At 38.8% G+C, this 18,121-nt stretch overlaps 2 protein-coding genes across 5 annotated transcripts; one reads left to right on the top strand and one right to left on the bottom strand.

Annotated features, from left to right (window-relative positions):
* The first annotated feature begins 319 nt into the window (after positions 1 to 319).
* Positions 320 to 5,406, top strand: REXO4 (REX4 homolog, 3'-5' exonuclease). The gene is made up of 8 exons (XM_032200344.1): positions 320 to 583; positions 866 to 1,320; positions 1,614 to 1,769; positions 1,979 to 2,172; positions 2,609 to 2,697; positions 3,062 to 3,136; positions 3,774 to 3,848; positions 4,540 to 5,406. The coding sequence occupies exons 1-8, from the start codon at positions 404 to 406 to the stop codon at positions 4,630 to 4,632; spliced, it is 1,317 nt and encodes a 438-aa protein (XP_032056235.1). The 5' UTR covers positions 320 to 403; the 3' UTR covers positions 4,633 to 5,406.
* STKLD1 (serine/threonine kinase like domain containing 1) lies at positions 4,183 to 17,861 on the bottom strand. 4 transcript variants are annotated; one of them, XM_032200339.1, is made up of 20 exons: positions 17,741 to 17,861; positions 17,222 to 17,317; positions 16,715 to 16,759; positions 15,304 to 15,378; positions 14,746 to 14,850; positions 14,247 to 14,317; positions 13,569 to 13,684; positions 12,977 to 13,089; positions 12,715 to 12,875; positions 12,070 to 12,200; positions 11,369 to 11,452; positions 10,434 to 10,550; positions 9,722 to 9,856; positions 8,843 to 8,971; positions 8,018 to 8,146; positions 7,468 to 7,596; positions 6,836 to 6,973; positions 6,419 to 6,498; positions 5,274 to 5,317; positions 4,183 to 4,397 (listed from the first exon to the last, which is right to left on the bottom strand). In XM_032200339.1, exons 1-20 carry the CDS (start codon positions 17,753 to 17,755, stop codon positions 4,313 to 4,315), a joined length of 1,998 nt encoding a protein of 665 aa, XP_032056230.1. In that variant the 5' UTR covers positions 17,756 to 17,861; the 3' UTR covers positions 4,183 to 4,312. The 4 variants fall into 4 exon arrangements, with proteins under 4 accessions (XP_032056230.1, XP_032056231.1, XP_032056232.1 ...); XM_032200340.1 differs by lacking the exon at positions 4,183 to 4,397 and adding an exon at positions 4,406 to 4,574; XM_032200341.1 differs by lacking the exon at positions 4,183 to 4,397 and having other exon boundaries at positions 5,264 to 5,317.
* Between the last annotated feature and the right edge of the window lie 260 nt (positions 17,862 to 18,121).

The raw sequence follows: 18,121 nt of genomic DNA, 5'->3' as shown, positions 1-18,121 counted from the left end.
GAAGCGAAGAATACACATTTTAAACAAACAGGAGCGTTGATTTTCTGCAGAGAGGGACAGTCTCTCAGGGAGCCACCAGCCCGCGGGTCCTGCCCCCCAAGCACGCAGACAACACCTTCGTGAAATCCCCAGCTTTATTGAAACCTCAGCATTATTGAAACCCCAGCTTTATCGAAGCCCCAGCTTTATTCAAACCCCATCCCCAGGCTTCCCTCTCCTCAGGGCTCGCCCCACGGGCGGCCCAGCGCCGGGCGCTCCGGCAGCCGCCAGGGGCCGCCAGCGCGGACCCGGCCCCGGCGCCCGGAACCGCAGCGCGGGGCCGCGTTCCCCGCCGGGCCGCTGCTGCGAGGCGCTGAGGAAACGGCGGCCGCCACCCCCTTCGATTCCCGTTCCCCGTCCCCTCATGGCAAAACGGGGCCCCGCGGAGCCCGGGGCGGCGGGGCCGAGCGCCGGGAAGGGCAAAAAGAAGAAGAAATTCCGGCGGCGCCCCCCGAAGCCGGCCGCGCCTCAGGGCCCTAAGATGGCGGCGGGCCCGCCCCGCAGCCCTCAGGAGTTCTCCGCCAACTGGAAGGCGCTGCAGGAGGTGAGGGCGAGCTGCCGGGCCGGGGATGCTGTCGTTTTCCTTGCTAGTGCAGTTCCCCAGCGCGTATAGTAATGAAAAAATATGTATTTGTGTTAAAATAACCCGCAGGGGAATGGGAGGTGCCGTTGCAGTAATGCCCCTTGAGCCAGGTAGAGAGCCCTGGATTCACCCTAAGGCATTGCGTGGAGTACTCTTGACAAATGACAGCAGGATAGAATTGAAGAGATATAATCTTATTTTCTGTCCTTTTTTTTTTTTTTTTTTTTCTTTTGGTCATTTTAGCTACTGAAAGAAAAGGCAAATAAGTCGGATGAGCCCCCCTCTGCATGTCAAACACACACCAAAAAGAAGCATCCCCTCAAAGAGGGGAACAGCCAACAAGCTCCAGCTAGCAATGGGAATGAGAACGTGGTAAAGCCCAAATCCGCAAACAAAAAGGAAAATGGTCCTGCTAAAGACAGTCCTCCTTTGGATAAGAAAAAATCCAAGGCGGTTGCAGCAGACAAGAATTTAAAGCCCAAATCCACAAATAAAAAGGACAACAGTTCTGCTAAAGACAATGCTCCTTTGGCGAAGCCAACATCCAAGAAGGTTGCAACAGACAAGAATTTAAATGGCACCAAAAGCAATGGAAAAAACTGCAAGGAAAAAAGGAAGAATGGCAATATTGAAAAGGAGAAGGGTGATGTAAAACACAAGAAGAGGAAAGCTGAAGATGTGGAGCAGCAGCCCAAAGAGTGAGTACTTCAGGCATTATGCATGTATTTGAAGGTTTATTTTAGGAGGTGTACATAAGGAGTACAGAGTATTACATTTGAAATAGCTGCACACTTACAGACTGTATTTTGGGAGAAAAAAGATGACCAGTGCTCCTCCTCAGATAAGGCAACAAACTTGCATAGATGACAGTACTAGACTACTTTTCAGAGCTGATTTCTTAATTAAAATAAAAAAAAAGTGCTTTTCCTACAGTATAAAGATGCAAAATCACTTTAAAACTATTTAATATAATTAAATTTGTACTTACCAGGGCTGACATCTGGTTTGATGACGTCGATCCACAAGATATTGAAGCAGCAATAGGACCTGAAGCAGCAGAAGTTGCTAGAAGAAAACTGGGACTTCCAACAGGCCGATCCGAACAGTCTGTGGAGCGGGTGCTGGTTAAAGAAAAGTCTTCTGATGGGTGAGTGGCATTCCAGTGGGAAGCATGACAGCAGAAGCATCAAGATTCTTCTGATAATTCTGATTTGTGGATGCAGTATGTAAGCTGACATCCCCCTGGGTCTGCTGACAGTCACACTGCTGAGTTCTCCCAAATGTGTGCACTTTGTGAATTTCACTGTGCAGTCCTTGTAACAGGTGTGTCACCAAGTTGTCCTTTTTTCGTTTCAGTCTGACAAGAACAGTAGCCATGGACTGCGAGATGGTGGGAGTGGGACCAAATGGTGAAGACAGTATTGTGGCTCGAGTGTCCATTGTGAACCAGTTTGGGAAGTGCGTTTATGATAAGTATGTCAAGCCTACAGAAGAGGTGACAGATTACAGAACTGCTGTTAGTGGTATACGTCCCGAGAACATAAAGACAGGTAGGAGTTTTTTCCCAAACATGTTCTTCAAGGAAGGCAATTTTAATAGGCTACCACAAAAGCCTCATTGGTTAAGCTTGAAAAAGTTTTAGACTTACATTAAAAAAATTGAAAATAAAATCTAGTCTGAATGCTAGGAAAAATGTGGGAAGAAGTACTTTTTTACAGAATGGTCACTGATATCCCAGATGAAATTCACTTGTTAATTATGGTGTGGGAATAATGTGTAAGTTGATTTTCTTTTAGTGTTGTGCTCTTCATGGCAAGAAGATTCAGTGTCAAATACAAATTTATAAAACTTATTATAAGTTTTATAATTTATATAGTCCCAAAGGTACAATTGCCTTCACAAAAAAGATGCAGTGTTTTAACTGTAGCTTGCTTAGAGTATCTTAGGTGTCTAACGGAAGGTGGTTTAATTGTGTGGTGTTTTTAGGTGAAGATTTTAAAACAGTTCAGAAGGAGGTTGCGGATATCTTGAATGGAAGGATTTTAGTTGGGCATGCTTTACACAATGACCTAAAGGTATGTGGCTGCAAATTTGTTACTTTGAAGACAAGGTTCCAAACATTGAAAATCAATTAACTTTCTAATATATCTTCCTGGATTAGTCAGATGAACTCTCTGAACTCCTAGAAACAACAGCTTTATAATTGTTCTCTTAATTTCATGTCCTTATACACTGCACCAAGTATAGCCCTATTCACTTGCACAATTGACTTCAACTTCCACACTGACTTAATAATACTGATTTGGGTACTAAAGAGCCACAGAAGAAACAGCATAATGAAAGAAACCTTTGTATGCTTTGCTTAGCCTCCAAAGCTCAACAGTTTGGTTACTTTCTGTGTAACAGCACTCTTTAGACCAGAAATACAATTTCTTTCAGGTCCTATTTCTTGATCATCCTAAGAAGAAAACGCGCGACACACAAAAATACAAACCTTTCAGACAGAGAGTCAAGGTAAGAGTCTGATGTGAAGGAACAACTTGATTAACTGACTGCTGGGCTGCTGAATCCCAGCTTCTAGCTTGTCCCACTTGTTTCTGTTTCTTTTTACTACCTGACACAAGTCAAACTGAATGCTTACTTAGTGTTTGAAATATGGCAGTGTTACTTAGTTCATTACAAACATTACCAGTAATACCTGTAAACAAAACTCAGTGGCTCTTCCATTCTTTACCACTTGCATGGTCTTCATAACACTTCTCTAGATAGCAATATAAGATGGTACGGTTCTAATTACAGTAAAGCTTATGTGATCCTTCTTAGTAATATAATTTGTACAAGGGTATTAAAAAAATCCTGATGTTTTCAAATTTCTACTTACACTGCAGGAGTAAAGGTTCAGAGTGTAGGGCAATGTTTTAAGTTTCCTAACTATATACTTAGTTTGTTTCTCACAATAAAGCACCCCAAACGTAAATCTTAGGGTTATAGTAATACATAGAAAACCGTCTTAGTAGTGTATGCAAATGTGCATAATCCTTGTGATTTGTAAATTCTCCTTGCTAGTTCACCAACAGAAGCTGTATATGTACACACATCTATATATTTCAAGCAGTGTGAGACAGCATGATTCAGTCTTCTTTATTTCCAGTCCGCACGGCCATCATTGAAGCTGCTCTGTGAAAGACTGCTAAACGTTCAAGTGCAGACATCAGAGCACAGCTCGGTATGTATCTCATCAGAATGTACATTTTGGGGTAGATCAGTAAGATAATACACATTAGCTCTAGGATCAGGATTCAGCTGAGAATCCTGCAGCTTCATTCTGTCCTCTCAATGAAAGTTTGCAAGCTCTGCTTGGACACCATCATGTAGTAAGACTGCCACCTAAGCTTGCGTACTGTTACATGCCTCATACCATTTGGATTATTTCCTTACTTTAATAAACTTCTTTTGTATAAGTCAACTGTATTTTGTTTAAATGCTAATTCTTGCTATTTTAAGATCCTTAGTAAAAAAAAAAAAAAAAAAAAAAAAAAAAGTAAAATCCCAAGTATCAACTTCTTACTTCTATAATATTCTATTATACACTGAGAAAATGGAAGTACAACAGAGGAATTGAAAAAGCAAAGCAAATTTTGAAGTTACCTCTAAGAAACTACGTCATTTTTTTCATAATGGCTTTCCAAGTCATGGTGAGAGAAAGAAGTGCATAGCCTCGTGGTGGGCTGTACATGTTAATTCCCCTCCACTAGTCACACTAGAGCTTCTAAATCTGGAAGAAGATTATGAAGTGTTACTTGAAAGGATTTATTAATTAAGATGATGGGAGATGTAGCTGTTTATTAATAATAAATATTCTTCAACTATATCAGCCATGTTTTGTTAAGCCTCCTGTATGTTCTGTTTTCTTTCAGGTTCAGGATGCGCAAGCAGCTATGAGACTGTACACCTTAGAGAAAAAGCAATGGGAAGCTGATATTAAGAACAAATCTAAAGACAAACAGTAAAACATGAATGATTCTATGCTGTGTTTTTTATCTGCAGCATTTGCTGTTTTCTTGTCAGATTCTGGGCAAATTTAGAGAGAGCAACTTGGAACCAACGGCAGCTATTTCATGAAATAATACAAAAGCAAACAAAAAAACGGCAGACAACACTTCCAACACGGTACATGAATGCTGCCATACAAGAATACTGCTGAAGTATCCCCTTTCTGGAAAGGATGTATGCCTAATGCCTACTACTGTGTTTCAACAACACTTGTAACAAATGGCTGCACTTAATTATTTCATCAGTTCATTTCTGCGAAGGAAATATACACTGAGTTTAAAAAAAAAACAGTGTTTTTAAATTATGATTAAATGTAGGAAAAAACTGTTACTGCTTTACTGAAATTCCTGAGGCTAAAATGTCTATTTCAGATATTTCTAAAGTCTACAAAGTAAGGCAAGTTCTTAATTACTGCTGTTAGTCTCACAGTTGTAACTAAACCAATGGAACATAAACAAGTTTATGTATTATTAATGGCCCAGTATTAATCCTTCTGGTGAGAAAAGCCTCTCAACGTATTTCAGAAGGATCCAGGCTTTTATATCTGAACCAGAAGCCTACAAGATTTGTTCTTATATACAAAAAACGTTTACTTTACTTTTGCAGTTTCACAAGTGCTGTATCCACAAGGGTCATTATCTCCTGGAGAGAAATATGAGAATTGTCAAATAAGTACCTCGTTGCTTCAGTTATTTTTATATTTCTAAATTAATAAAGAGCATTGTGTTTAACTTAGGCCTTTAGAACGACTGATGTTTTAAGCATACATAAGGTCTGATTCTGCAAAATCCAAAGTAATGGTAATTATCAGACTGAACACCAATGTTGTGATTTAAATAATCTAAATAGATAGTGGAAAGTAGCAAGGAATAGGTTTCAGAGATTCAGCAGTGGCATGCCACATGCTATTACCAGAATGAGAGAGTTCTGATACTGTCTGTCAATAGGTGGCGCGGGGAACAACAAATCGCATTTACAACAGAAGAGGGAGCTTTCTTCTCATTTGTGATTTTTTTTTTTTTTAATGTGCACTACTTTATAGATGCACTGTTCATTAAAATGGTGCAGAGACACCAGAGAGCAAGTTTGTAGGCCAGGCCTCTCTCTGAGAGGAATTACATAAGCGGACTAAATGCATAACTAAGAAGAGCAAGGTTATAAGACTAACCAGTTATACTGGCTTGCTGAAAAAAAAACTTTATTGCTGCTTACTTCACAGTAAGCTGTTGCAAAGGAAATACTACCATAGAACATTAAATAGCCTGAATAACTTTCCCGCTTCTGGTATTTCAATAGTTATCTTTTTTTTTTTCAATATAACTGTTGGAATATAACTTAAGTTAACCCTTCAAGCAAACTATCAGTGTTTTTTTGTTTTTTGTTTGTTTGTTTTTGTTTTTGTTTTCAAGATTGTCTCTTAGAAGGTACCTGGATGCTACATACTTGTCTTATTTCTTTAAACTTTAGCCTGTTTAGTATGAAAACTGTAGTAAGTTAATGTAGTGCAACGTTGCAAGAGACCAAAACATTGTCTTAAAAATTACAGCACAGAGCATAAAGAAAGTCTTCCAAATAGTTGTTTTCAACATATATTCTTACAACTCACTCTTCACATCATATACACATAATTCTTCTGTAAATTTCTATACTCTGTAATTCCACCTAAAAATTTAAAATCCATAACCAGAAATAGTGTAATATATTAAGCACACACCCTTTATTGTCCCAGAATTTTCTACATACCATGCTAGATGGAAAACGGCTTTTTATTTCAGACAGCAGTTCTTCCATTTTCTGGGACACCATATCCAGCACAATGTCATCTATAATGTAAATGAACAGGATAATTTATGGTTACTGGTACAATTTCCAGTGGTTTTAGCAGGGGCTAAAGAAAATTAGAAAGGGGATGGATCTATGCAAACAGAAGCCAAGGTAAGATGAAGTTAAAAAATTAATAAAATTGCAGGGCCTTTTTATAATTACTCAAGGACAAGAAAGTACCAGATGAAAATACAATTCCAATTCCTCCTCCTTTCTTAGATATATAGTGAGTCCTTCCTGAGAATAACTTCCATTTGCCTGAGCAGCTGCTTTTTCTTTACTGTCTTTAGGGGTGGGGGAGAAGAAGAGACTGGATGAAGAACACCACCATCTTACCATACTGAACCATCTCATTAATCAGCATACAGATATTCTCCACCACTTCTGGGTCATCACAGTGAAAATGGTAGGCCTCTTTGATCAGGTTTATTCCACTGCCTTTTGAATCCGTTATAAAGCTGAAAGCTGATAATTCTGAAAGGGAGACAAATGCATCTGGGCTGATCGGTTATTGCAGACTGCATTATTTGCTTTCCAGTCCCCCACCCTTGTTAGCACATGTAGTATTTTTCCAGGCAATCATATCCATTCTTTTCAGCCTTCCTAAAAGCTATTCTGAAGCATATTTGGCCAAGTAGAAAACCATATATGCAGCAGATGTCATGCATGGCAGACGTAATATTTATTGTTTCTTTGAGCTCCACCCTTTTACATTGTATAAAAAAATGAAAACACTCTCAAGTTACTAACAAATGAGATGGTGCCATCTACTACTACTCAGACATGCATGCCAGCTCCATGGGAAGAAAAAATCTGCACTTACAGTTTCACTATTTCTTCCAGTTCTGCAAGAAAAGATTAACTCAGGAGAGCAGAAGACAATCTCTGTCCCAATATGAACTCCTGAACTACGCAGAAGCACCTCTGAGGTGATTTGCAATTAACAAAAATTAATTACTGAATGTTACCAGATAGCCTTAGAAGGCTTGCTAATGCCAGGCAGGCATTCTTCACTAGCACAGCTCTTTTCAGGTTCATCCTAAGTGCATCCAGCAAAAGCACTGTTGTAGGCTCATAGTCATTTTCAGTTAAGCAACCTTTAAAAGAAAATAATAATAATAAAATTAAAAAAAAAAAAAAAAACATTTAAAATACATACCTGCATCTCAACTTCTGTTTCTGAAGGGTTTTTTTAATTATGCAGCAAATGTTACAAAGAAAGAATGTGAAAACCTGTATTATAGTAACAGAGACCCAGTAAAGCCTTATCGTGAGCTGTATCCATCAGCAGTATCTAGTTACATAATCAATATGGATCATCAAAAATAGCTTCATTAGTGTTAGAGAGCAAATACAGGGAGGGTTTATTAAGAGGATGCAAGTTTCTAACTCTGCTGCCATCTGCAGAGCCTGCTAAGGCCAAGCAGCCTGTATTTCATGAATCTACTGACAGCGGTGTTTGATGTGCTAGCCTTTTCCATGCACGAGGGGCAAGATAAACACCTTGGGAACACACACCTTGGAGTGACAATGCCCACAGCGCCGAGCAAGCTGACTCCGTAACTGCTCCATTCTGGACGTGCTCTTGAATGACCGCAGTGGTAATGGGGACAGCACTTTTCAGCAACGCTTGGTCCGCGTTATTCTCTGAATTACCACAACAAAAAGGAAACGCATCAGGCAGGGTTATTTAATCAAGTAACAACATCACAAGCTCATTATAAGTCAAATTATATCAGTAAAACATTAATGGGTAATGGCACTAGAGTAAAGCCACATTATTTTAATATGGTCAACAGTGAGGGAAGAAATCCCAAACATGCAAATCAGATTTTACAGAACTACTAAATAGTAGTGTTTATTGCAGAAAGCTAAACTCTGGGAACTAGTTTCCTCTGCCTTTTAAATTACACTTGGGCATCACAGCAGGAAAGCAAGCAAAAAATATTTTGGTATGAAAATCTTTCACAGGATGGGTATTTAGCTGGTCACATAAATCAAATAGGTAGATTGTCACACAAAGAAAACAAAACACACCAAGTGCAATTGTGCACACTCTGTGCTTTCAGCCTTCCTTGATGATTAGAATACAACACCTATAAAAGAACACTGGAGAAACAAATCTCCATAAACTCCCAGTGTGGTCCCATAAAAAGGGGTCGGCTCTTGATCATTTAAAGTTATTCTAGCAGTGCTGTGGAGACATCACCACACAATGCGAGAAAAAAAAAAGTAAGAAAAACCCAGTCACAGCAACACAAATGTCTGAACTCAATTAGGCACAATACCTGCTGCATTTCAGTCACATGAGGCTAGGCACAATACTTGCTGGGTTCTACTTACCACTCACAGCCAAGCTCCAGAGAACTGCACAGCTAGAGAGGCAGATCTGTTCATTATGAAGAAAACTTTTTAAAATCCACAGAAGGTCTGAAATTAATCCAGCTTTCCTTAGATTCTCTGCTGCAGTTTCTGAAGAGCACAGAAAAAGATAGCGTATAAAACCTGGCATTTGTGCCCCTCTCACTGTCCTTGCAACAAACTGCACTACCAACCATATTTAAACAGTGATACCAAACAGGTAACGTAATACCATGAGCAGGACAAAAGAAATAAAAAGATTGGATTCAGTTAGGAAATAATGTATAAAATTTGGTCTGAGGTAGTAACTTTATTTGTATAAATGTAGACATTTCATAACACTTTGTACAAACTAGTCTTTTTAGATTATCCCCTTGTTGCAAAACTCTGTGACCATTTTCCAAACAGTCTTATGATGACTGCTGAATTGACACTGCAAACAAAAAATACTATAAATATTTAGCAAATACAATCTCAGGAGAAAAAAAAAATAAATAAAAATTGAGGCAGAATGTAGAAATGTGCTGTTCACCACAGCACAGCCAGAAATAGAATCCAGGTTCTATGCCCTCGTTTTCCCAAGCACTACTATTTGCACAGTTTCTATTTGTTTCTAAAACAGACAAATACAGCCCAGCTCTGTAATACATACAATTCAGTAAGAGCCTGAAGCCTCAACAGTGCAACTTATTCATAACATACCTGAAAGTACAAGAAATCTTACCACTATTATCCCTATCAAACTAATATCTACAGGCACCCATATCTCAGTGAAGTCATGAGTTCTGCATTGTATCTTGGATTAGATTATTGAAGTGGAAAAATAAGAATATTCCTCCAAAAATGAACAAAGTGACCCACCACTGGCTGAAATCATCATCAGTAATGTGCAGATTAATGAAAGAAGCTCTTCATTTTCAGAGTGTTTTCTCACTATCTCTAATAGAGAAATGGTCACATTCTCATCCAGGGTCATCACCACATCCTGTTCTAAAGCTGTCAAAAGCAAACATTAGAACAACAAAAATTTCAGTGGCTTTGAATGCAGTTTGAACCTCCTGCTCTCTACATAAGCAAACATTCAACTAACAGCTATTCAACTATTTATTCACATAACAACTCCAAAATTATTTCAAATTTTCTTTCTTCCAAAATACATTTCTTATTACTTTCAATCCTGTACCACTATCAGGTGCTATTGGAATAAAATGCCAAGAAACTTGACAGAAAGGACAACACAAGAGAGCAAAATGTCTTCTGTATTTTTATGCTTTTAAAGTCAAATGTCAGAGCACTGAAAATCTCTTATTTGTAACATGAAAACAAACTTGGTAGACTAAGACCAGTAGCCTGGATTTAAAATTTACACTTTAACACAGAATACACATACGCCACTCTTAAAGAAAGCCCCCAAGAATCTAGGCTCTTATTAAAGCTGGCTAAATTCCTCTATTACCTTACATTTATCCCCTAAAATTATTACTGAAACTATTTCAAACCTTACCTGCTACATCTAACATTACAAGATACAGGCTGTGTTACCCAGCATTAGTTGGAAATGTCGTAACTGTACCTTGAGTAAGAATTTCAAGCAATAAACTGCAACCATCTACTTGTAACTTGAGGGAATCTACATGGGCCTTCATTGCAAAAGTGATAAATTCTGTGAATTTTGGCAGATAGGGCAAGGCTGTGGGGAAGAGAAATGATTTGAAACAACATTCAGTTACGCAGTCGATTGCTCAGCAGATGTTTATGCTTCAAAAACACCAGAGTTCTGGTTTCAAATGAATTTGAGTCTTTGTGAAGGATGGGATACAGTAAAACAACATTCCTGAATGCAAGAACAGTGAAGTTTTCTTTAATAACAGTGCTGAAGAGGTTGGCAACTCTAAGGAAAAAGAAATTACTCTTTCCTTATTGATTACAGATATTGAACATCCCTGTGTATTAATAGTATGTGCTAATGCCAGTTTTAAAATGCTGTCACAAAAATGCAGTGCTGTTGGATAAACTGAGTTAACCCGGTGCTTTAAAAAAAATAAATTTGATTTGAAAGATCTGAAAAAATGTGCAGATAGTGGGAGAAAATAATGTTCACTCACACAACTTTACTAGACACACAGAAAACTAGACACACGTAGCTAGCTTTTGCTCTATCTGTCTCACAGCCCTAGGCATTACCCACAATTTATCCTCATGCTGATATGAATTACTTTCCTCAACAAATGTCAGTTTGCCCATTCCTCTTGGTTGCCAACGTCACCAAGTTTTTTCCAGTACCCATTTTTCTTGTCCAGTAAAACATGCTGCTGTTCAGCAAAAGCATTTACAAACAAGTATCAACACAATCATATAAACTAGCAATCTATTTCAGTATGTTCCAAAAATCAAAAACAGGAAGACAGCAATTTCGTTCTCATTGTTAGGAGACTTTTTTTCCTCTTCCCATTATCTCAAAAGGTAAGGAAAGAGCAGAATAAATAAATGAATAAAGCAGTACCTTACCACTTTCATCTCCTACAAAGCTGGCAAGGTGCTGCATGGCTCTAGCCTGTGCTTCTTCTACATCCCAGAAAGCCTGCATGAATTCTATATTAAAAATATATATATATATAATCATTTGATATAAAACATTTACAAAAAGCACTCAAATTTTATCTATTTTTGCGCAAGATGTGAATTCACATAAATGAAAATAATGAATTTGTGACTGCTGAAAGAGAAAGCCTTTCTCCCTAAGCATCGATCATTAGAGTATCATGATTCACCTCTATGATCTTTGTATGTAACACATATTTTGTGGAACTGTTGGAGTATTGAATCAAAGCAGGGCTGGGGGTTTTAAATGCGTTATTCAGACAGCCTTTTCATATTAAGAGAACCTCATCCTTATTTACAAGAAAAATGGCAGAGTAGATCTTTTCTTGGCATACATTGCAAACATGTTAGAATGCAGACAAAATAAGTGTGGTTCCAAGATTTTCAGAGGAATGATCTCTGACCCCATGGCACACTAGGTATGACTGGTAAACTTACGAGGTTCTAGAAAAGGCTATACAGTGATTTTTGCTTCAAAGAATATCCTATTCTATTTCAAATAAAATGGGAACACAACAATTATTTTTCAAGTAGACTGGAAAACACACTGGTTTGTCTTCTACAAAAATCACCATTATTCATCAAATTCATCTTGTTTTCCTTATTACCTAGAACATTTTCGATTCCTCCCTCAAGGAACACATCTATTATACAGGGAGACAAAGACTTTTTCTGTTTTATTAAAAAGGAACCAGCAACAATCAGGCATTCCCCAACAAATGGAACATCAGTCAGATCCCTAAAATTATGAGAGACAAAAGTAGTACCAATAAATTAGAACTGGTAAGTTTCAGAAATATTTCTACAGGCTTCATTTCATTTTGATATAAAAAATTAAACAATGCTATTTGGAGACTAGATTATTTTTGACAAAACTTAGACAGTTTACTTCAAAACTGCTGATGAAAAAGCTTACTGTAAACAAGCCAGACTTAGGCTTCAATTTAATTGTTTGTAAAATAGATACAACACCAAAATATTACATTGCATCCTGAAGCATTCTCAAGAGGCAAAAAATTGTGTGCAACATGATTTTATAATGTAACTCTTCAAAAAAGGTCAACTACACAAATCAGAATGCCTGTTTCTTAAAGAAAAACAAGTCTTTTTGTAGTAACTCAATTAGTCAAGGCGGTAAGATCAACAACCTTGACTCAATCCCTTTCAAGCAGTAGCTAATGTTCCCTATCTTTTGAAGGTATGTGGGGTTTAGGTCAAGAAATAACAATAAAGGCAAAACATCTAGAACTCACTTTGCTGTGGGTCTCATGCTGGGCTGAATCTGTAGCATCATAAATAGAATTGGGAATAAAGGCAAAGAGCTGTTATCTCCATGTTGCATCAGTGGCAGAACTCCCTCAAGACGGCTGGTATTGTGTCTGAGATCCTGCAGCAATGAAGTGATCTCTTCTGTCTGTAAAGAGTATAGTAACAGTAGAGTTTGCACATACAAATTTACAGATATCCTGGTGGGCTCATGACATTTTAAATCTATAATGAAACATTATTACATACATTCAGAATAAAGCAGGTGATCATGTCAAGTAGAATACAGCCTAGAGACCAGATGTCTGATTTCTCACTGAAACAAAAATTGAATGTTTCCGGAGCCATCCAAGCCTTGCTATCTGTTGAAATAAGAATCCCATGGTAACATTGCTGACACTGTATTATACACAGTGTTGCTTGCACAGGCATGAACTGCAGGCAATAGTTTTATATCTAAAAATAGAGATATTCAGCAGAGATTAGTGTTTTTTTTGTTTTGTTTTGTTTTTAACTGACAATATGCTACAAAAGAGTAAGAAACACTACAACTAATAAATCATTTTTCAAGATGTAACTGCATATATATCAAGCTAAAAAGAATTCCAACTGTATTTGTTTCATAGAAGTTCTGAGACTTATAGACAGCTTTCAATTATGAACACAATTAATGCTCCAGGCAACTCTCTGTGAATATGCTATTCATATTTTAGAAGGATAATGCAGAGAAGGGGGGGGGGATAACATTTCTCTCTTTGTCTGATTTTTCCCTGGAGATTGCAAAATATCCACCACAAATTAATCTCTTATAAATATAGTAAAAATAAAATAAATTATCTACTTTCTTCCACTCTTATTTTCCATTTCGCTTCATCAGTCATAAGTGTTTCTGTACTGAAGTCACAAAGCATGAAGGATTCTTCACCAGTCACAAGAATGTTTGACGGCTTGAGATTTCTGCAACACAAATATTTTCTGTCAGCATGTGAAATCAGAATCTAGTGATATGTAACTACAGGTTCCCAGCATCTCTACATATTAGAAAGTTTGGGGTTTGTTTTTTTGTTTTGATATACAAGTGGTAATCAACTGAAAATTATTTTCCTCCTTTACTGTGAAATGCTTTGAAAATTGCAATTACAACAAAATTTATCCAAACATGGAGTGCAATGGCTTACTTTACTTTAGTCACACAAGTATACCTTGTCTGTCACATCCACCAGAATGTAAGCATTGTTGACAGGCAATATTCTAATGTTTATATTAACAATCATACCTCACATTCAAAACAACAGAGAACAGCTCTTTCAAATGGCTAATTCAAGACAAAATTCAAGAAACAGATGAGTTCAAAAGTCACAGAAAATTAATCTATACATGAAACCCGGAATTTCTACCTCCTAGTCCCCCCTTTTTACTAGTAAAATTCACTGATTATTAAATGAAGAGATGCACTGAACCAAAAGTCACTGCAAAGAGCAATGACCTATCAGCCAATGAGAACAGGATTTCTACTCACCTATGCAAAATGTTTTGTTTGTGTATATAAAACAAAGCATCCACCATCTGTCCCAGGAACTTCACCATCACCTGTTGACAGGTACGTACGTGACAATGTAACACAAATACAATAACGACAGAGAAATTAAACATTTAACAAGAGAGAATGCCTGTAATTGAAGTAAGGCCCAGAGTGGAAGGAAATACTGTTTTCCCCAAACAGAAAAATATGCTAATCTCTGTGTGTATTAGACAATTGCTATTATCCATAATTTCCATGGATAAAAAAAGTAAAGCAGGGGAAGATTTAATTGCTTGAGAGCAAGATACACAAAGAGTTAATTGTCAATACAGAAATTTCATAGTGATTTAGGGCAAAGAAGTAGATAACTTCCAAACAAAACACTGTGCTTTGAAGACTTTGAGGAAAACTTTGAGAAAGAGTGAATACAGAGGAAGAAATATAAAAGCAGCAAGACTCAGTCAGTTCAACTGAATGCCTCTTCTGTACATTTTACCGTGTCTGCTATTTTCTCTGACTTCTGCCTTTTTGTCTTGATCAGAGATGAAAGATCTTCTTGGCCTGAGTGCTGCATTACCAGACAAAGGAACAGAGATGATATCTGTAATAAAACATTACACCAAGATTGTCTAATTGTTTGCAGGTAATAACATATCCAGAAAGATAGATAAAAACAAGGACTTGGCCAAACTGCTGGGTATGATGTTCACCAATACGCAGGTGTTCTGAGATGTTTGATCTCTCACAGAGCATACAATATTTACTTTCTTATATTAAAAATAGAGCACCTGTGTGATTTTTTTTTCAAAAACATTACCCCCGCATCTCTTATACAAAGCCATGTGGGACAATTTGAGTAGAACATACACCCATAAAAACCAACATGAATTTCACGTGAGTGCTGAATCAAAACTGAAAATAAACAAGACAGGACTTTTGGTTTCCTATAGCCTGCTATGAAAGTTCTGTTTGTTTAAATGCAGGCATGCTGAAGACAGAACAAAAGCAGCTTAAAATGATACATTTTACACAACCAATCCTAGTTAATTCTCACCTCATTATTCCAAGTCACAAACAACTCCTTGTAAGTACAGATGTTTGAATGACGAAGTTTTAGCAAATCCATTGCCTGCATAGAAAAAAAAAAAAAAAAAAAACAAAAAAAACGAGAGAAAGCAGTCTAGAGGTACATACTCCTTCCCACTGAAAATGACCTTAAATAATATCATAAGCCAGTTCCTGATGTGTTCATGTCATGTGTCTGTTCAAATCCTTTCTGTGTGTAAGCTCCGTTATACATGTATATTTGCATGTACAAGTGTAGGAAAATACTTCAGTAAGACTCTGCTCCGTGTAATGCTGTAACAGCATTGGGAGACTCAAGGTACAAACAGATCCTAAGAGACATGCTATGTAAATAATCCCCTTCCCCAGTTCCTAACGTCTGAACTTGACAACATATCTTAGGATGTGAAAGTCAAGATGATTTTGCTAGCGTAGGCGTTATTTCAAATAACACTATGCAAGCTCAAACCACAAAAAATATGATGGCACTAGTGAGATGTTTATCTCCTTTACGTTGGTTTCAGTGTAAGGAACAATTATCAGTTACTTTAACTGAAAAAAAAATAACAGGAATTCAGCTCACTGTCCTAGTTTTGTTTTTGGCTGTGCAGACAAAAAAAAAAAAAAAAAAAAGAGCCACGCTTCCAGCTTGCACGGCTATGTTTATTTCAACAGACGCATCAGCAGACAATTTGGATCAAACTGTATCAGGAAATACAGTCTCAGTATATAAAGAGGTCACTTATCTTGAATAGGATGAAACATTTTTACAGATATACATGTATATTCTCCCTCATTTTCCACTGCAGATATCATGTATACTGGACACTGTGAGACTAATTCATCTGATATTATTTCACATATTTTGTTTAAACAAATTTTGGTATTTTAACAGTATTTCTGATGTTCCTTCTTATGCGTGGCATTGAAAAAAGTTTGCACCAAAAAAAAGGTAAAACAAAGGAAGAAAACTAGTCAAATTATTCACATCATGAAATACCCAACTCTGAGAAATGAACATGTAATGAAACATGTTTGACAGAAATTAAGTTAATAATAATAAATAAAAATATAAACAGGCTATGTTCTCCTTCAGCTTAAAGGCCAAAATGATGAGCTTTGCTCTTTGTCCTCACCACAAATCAAATACAAGCTCAGAAAAATGGAACTATCTTCTGAGAACAGCTGTCCACTTGAATCTACATATTCAAATCTAGGAAGAACTAATAAAAAATCCTGGCCTCAGCTCAAGCAGAGGGCAGGGATAACACCCTTCAGATAGTCCTACCCAATCTGCATGTTGGCTATTTGCACAGCCAATCTTTGTAGATAAAGACTTTGTTCTGTTACAGTCTCTGGTCTCTGTAAGTGAAGCTTGTAAAGAAAACCTGCACTGATACCTCCTTCAAGGCCGTGTTTGCTTGCATTTCGTCAATGCATTCAACCTGTACCAAACAAACAGAAGACAAAGATGAGACTGTAATATAGAAACAGCCAATTTTTTAAGGAAGTACAAACTTGCCAAGAGGATTAGAACTGGCAATTGTCTATGAACTGGCATAAATTTTAAATGATAGCTCTGATCTGTAATGCTTGGAACAGTCTTGATTTTGGGAGATGAACAGAAAGCTTTAGGTGACTAGTCACTCCTGCACTGTCAAAGCAGCAGAAAGCTTTGGTGAAAGCACACTGGATGGACCTAAATAGGGCGTTCCCCCTTCCCCAGTTCTACCTCAATATTCTGGTAAACTGATCCAACTCCTCAGATGTCCAAAAGAGCAGCACAATGTAAGATGCAAACCTACTCTTACCCAACAACCAAGCTACTGACCATGTTTGCCTCTTTTACTATCAAAAGGGCCCACAGAGTTGACGAAGTCTTGTTTTCCTAGCAACCACCTTCTCACCTGCTTTATTACATATTTCTTTTTCTCACTCCCTTTTCCTTCAGATTCAACCACCAGCATTGTGCCCAGCGCCCCGGGCTGCAGCTGCTCCAGTACCTGCTGGGCAGAGGAGAGATATTAACGCATCTTGCTCCAGGGGGTGACACGACCAAGGCAGAGACCCCCTTTCAAGCCCCCCTCTCACCAAGACCCTCCACACAGAGCACTCCTCCTACTCCCCACAGCAGGCCAACACGCACCCCCAAGGCCTCCTCTCCCTCAAATTTTCCCCCTTCCTCCTGCTGCAGAGGGCATCACCCCCACCTCCCCAGGGCCTCGTAATCCCTTCATCTTACTCTGTTACGTGCTTTATATTTTACACTCGATGTTTCACTACACCCCAGCACCTCCTTCCCCTTCCCTTCCCCAAGGGGGCCGCTTACACCCCCACCACCCACCCCCTACAGGACCAAGCCGCTCCCTATTTCCCCCCTGAGCCACCACAGCCTCCCCTGAGGGGCAGAGACCCCCCAGGACCACCTCGTATCCCTCCATCAGCCCCTGAGGGACCGGGCCGGGCCCCCCCAGCCCCCGGGGGCAGCCGTTGGCCCCGGTTCCCCTCAGGGGCTTTGGGGGCCGGGCGCCGAGCCCGCGGGGCTGGCAGGAAGCTTCGTCAGTGCTTATGGAGGGCAGCAGGCCCGCACCGCACCGCCCCCAGCGCTTCCTGGGTGGGGGATTTCGGTTCAAACAGAGGAAAAAAAGCCTAAAAATGAGGGAAAAAAAAAATCGGTGACAGGGAAGCAGCAACAAGGGCACCACTGTGGGGGGTGGGTGGGGGGTGACGGGACTCAGTACGGCCTCACTACCGGCGGGGCACACAATTTAGAGGCGCGGGCAGGCACAGCCCAGCCCCATCGGTGC

Source organism: Aythya fuligula, chromosome 19 (genome assembly GCF_009819795.1).
Source record: "Aythya fuligula isolate bAytFul2 chromosome 19, bAytFul2.pri, whole genome shotgun sequence".
Taxonomy (NCBI): Eukaryota; Metazoa; Chordata; class Aves; order Anseriformes; family Anatidae; genus Aythya; species Aythya fuligula.
Note: the sequence above shows the minus strand (reverse complement) of the source record. Positions and strands in the feature narration are given on the sequence as shown.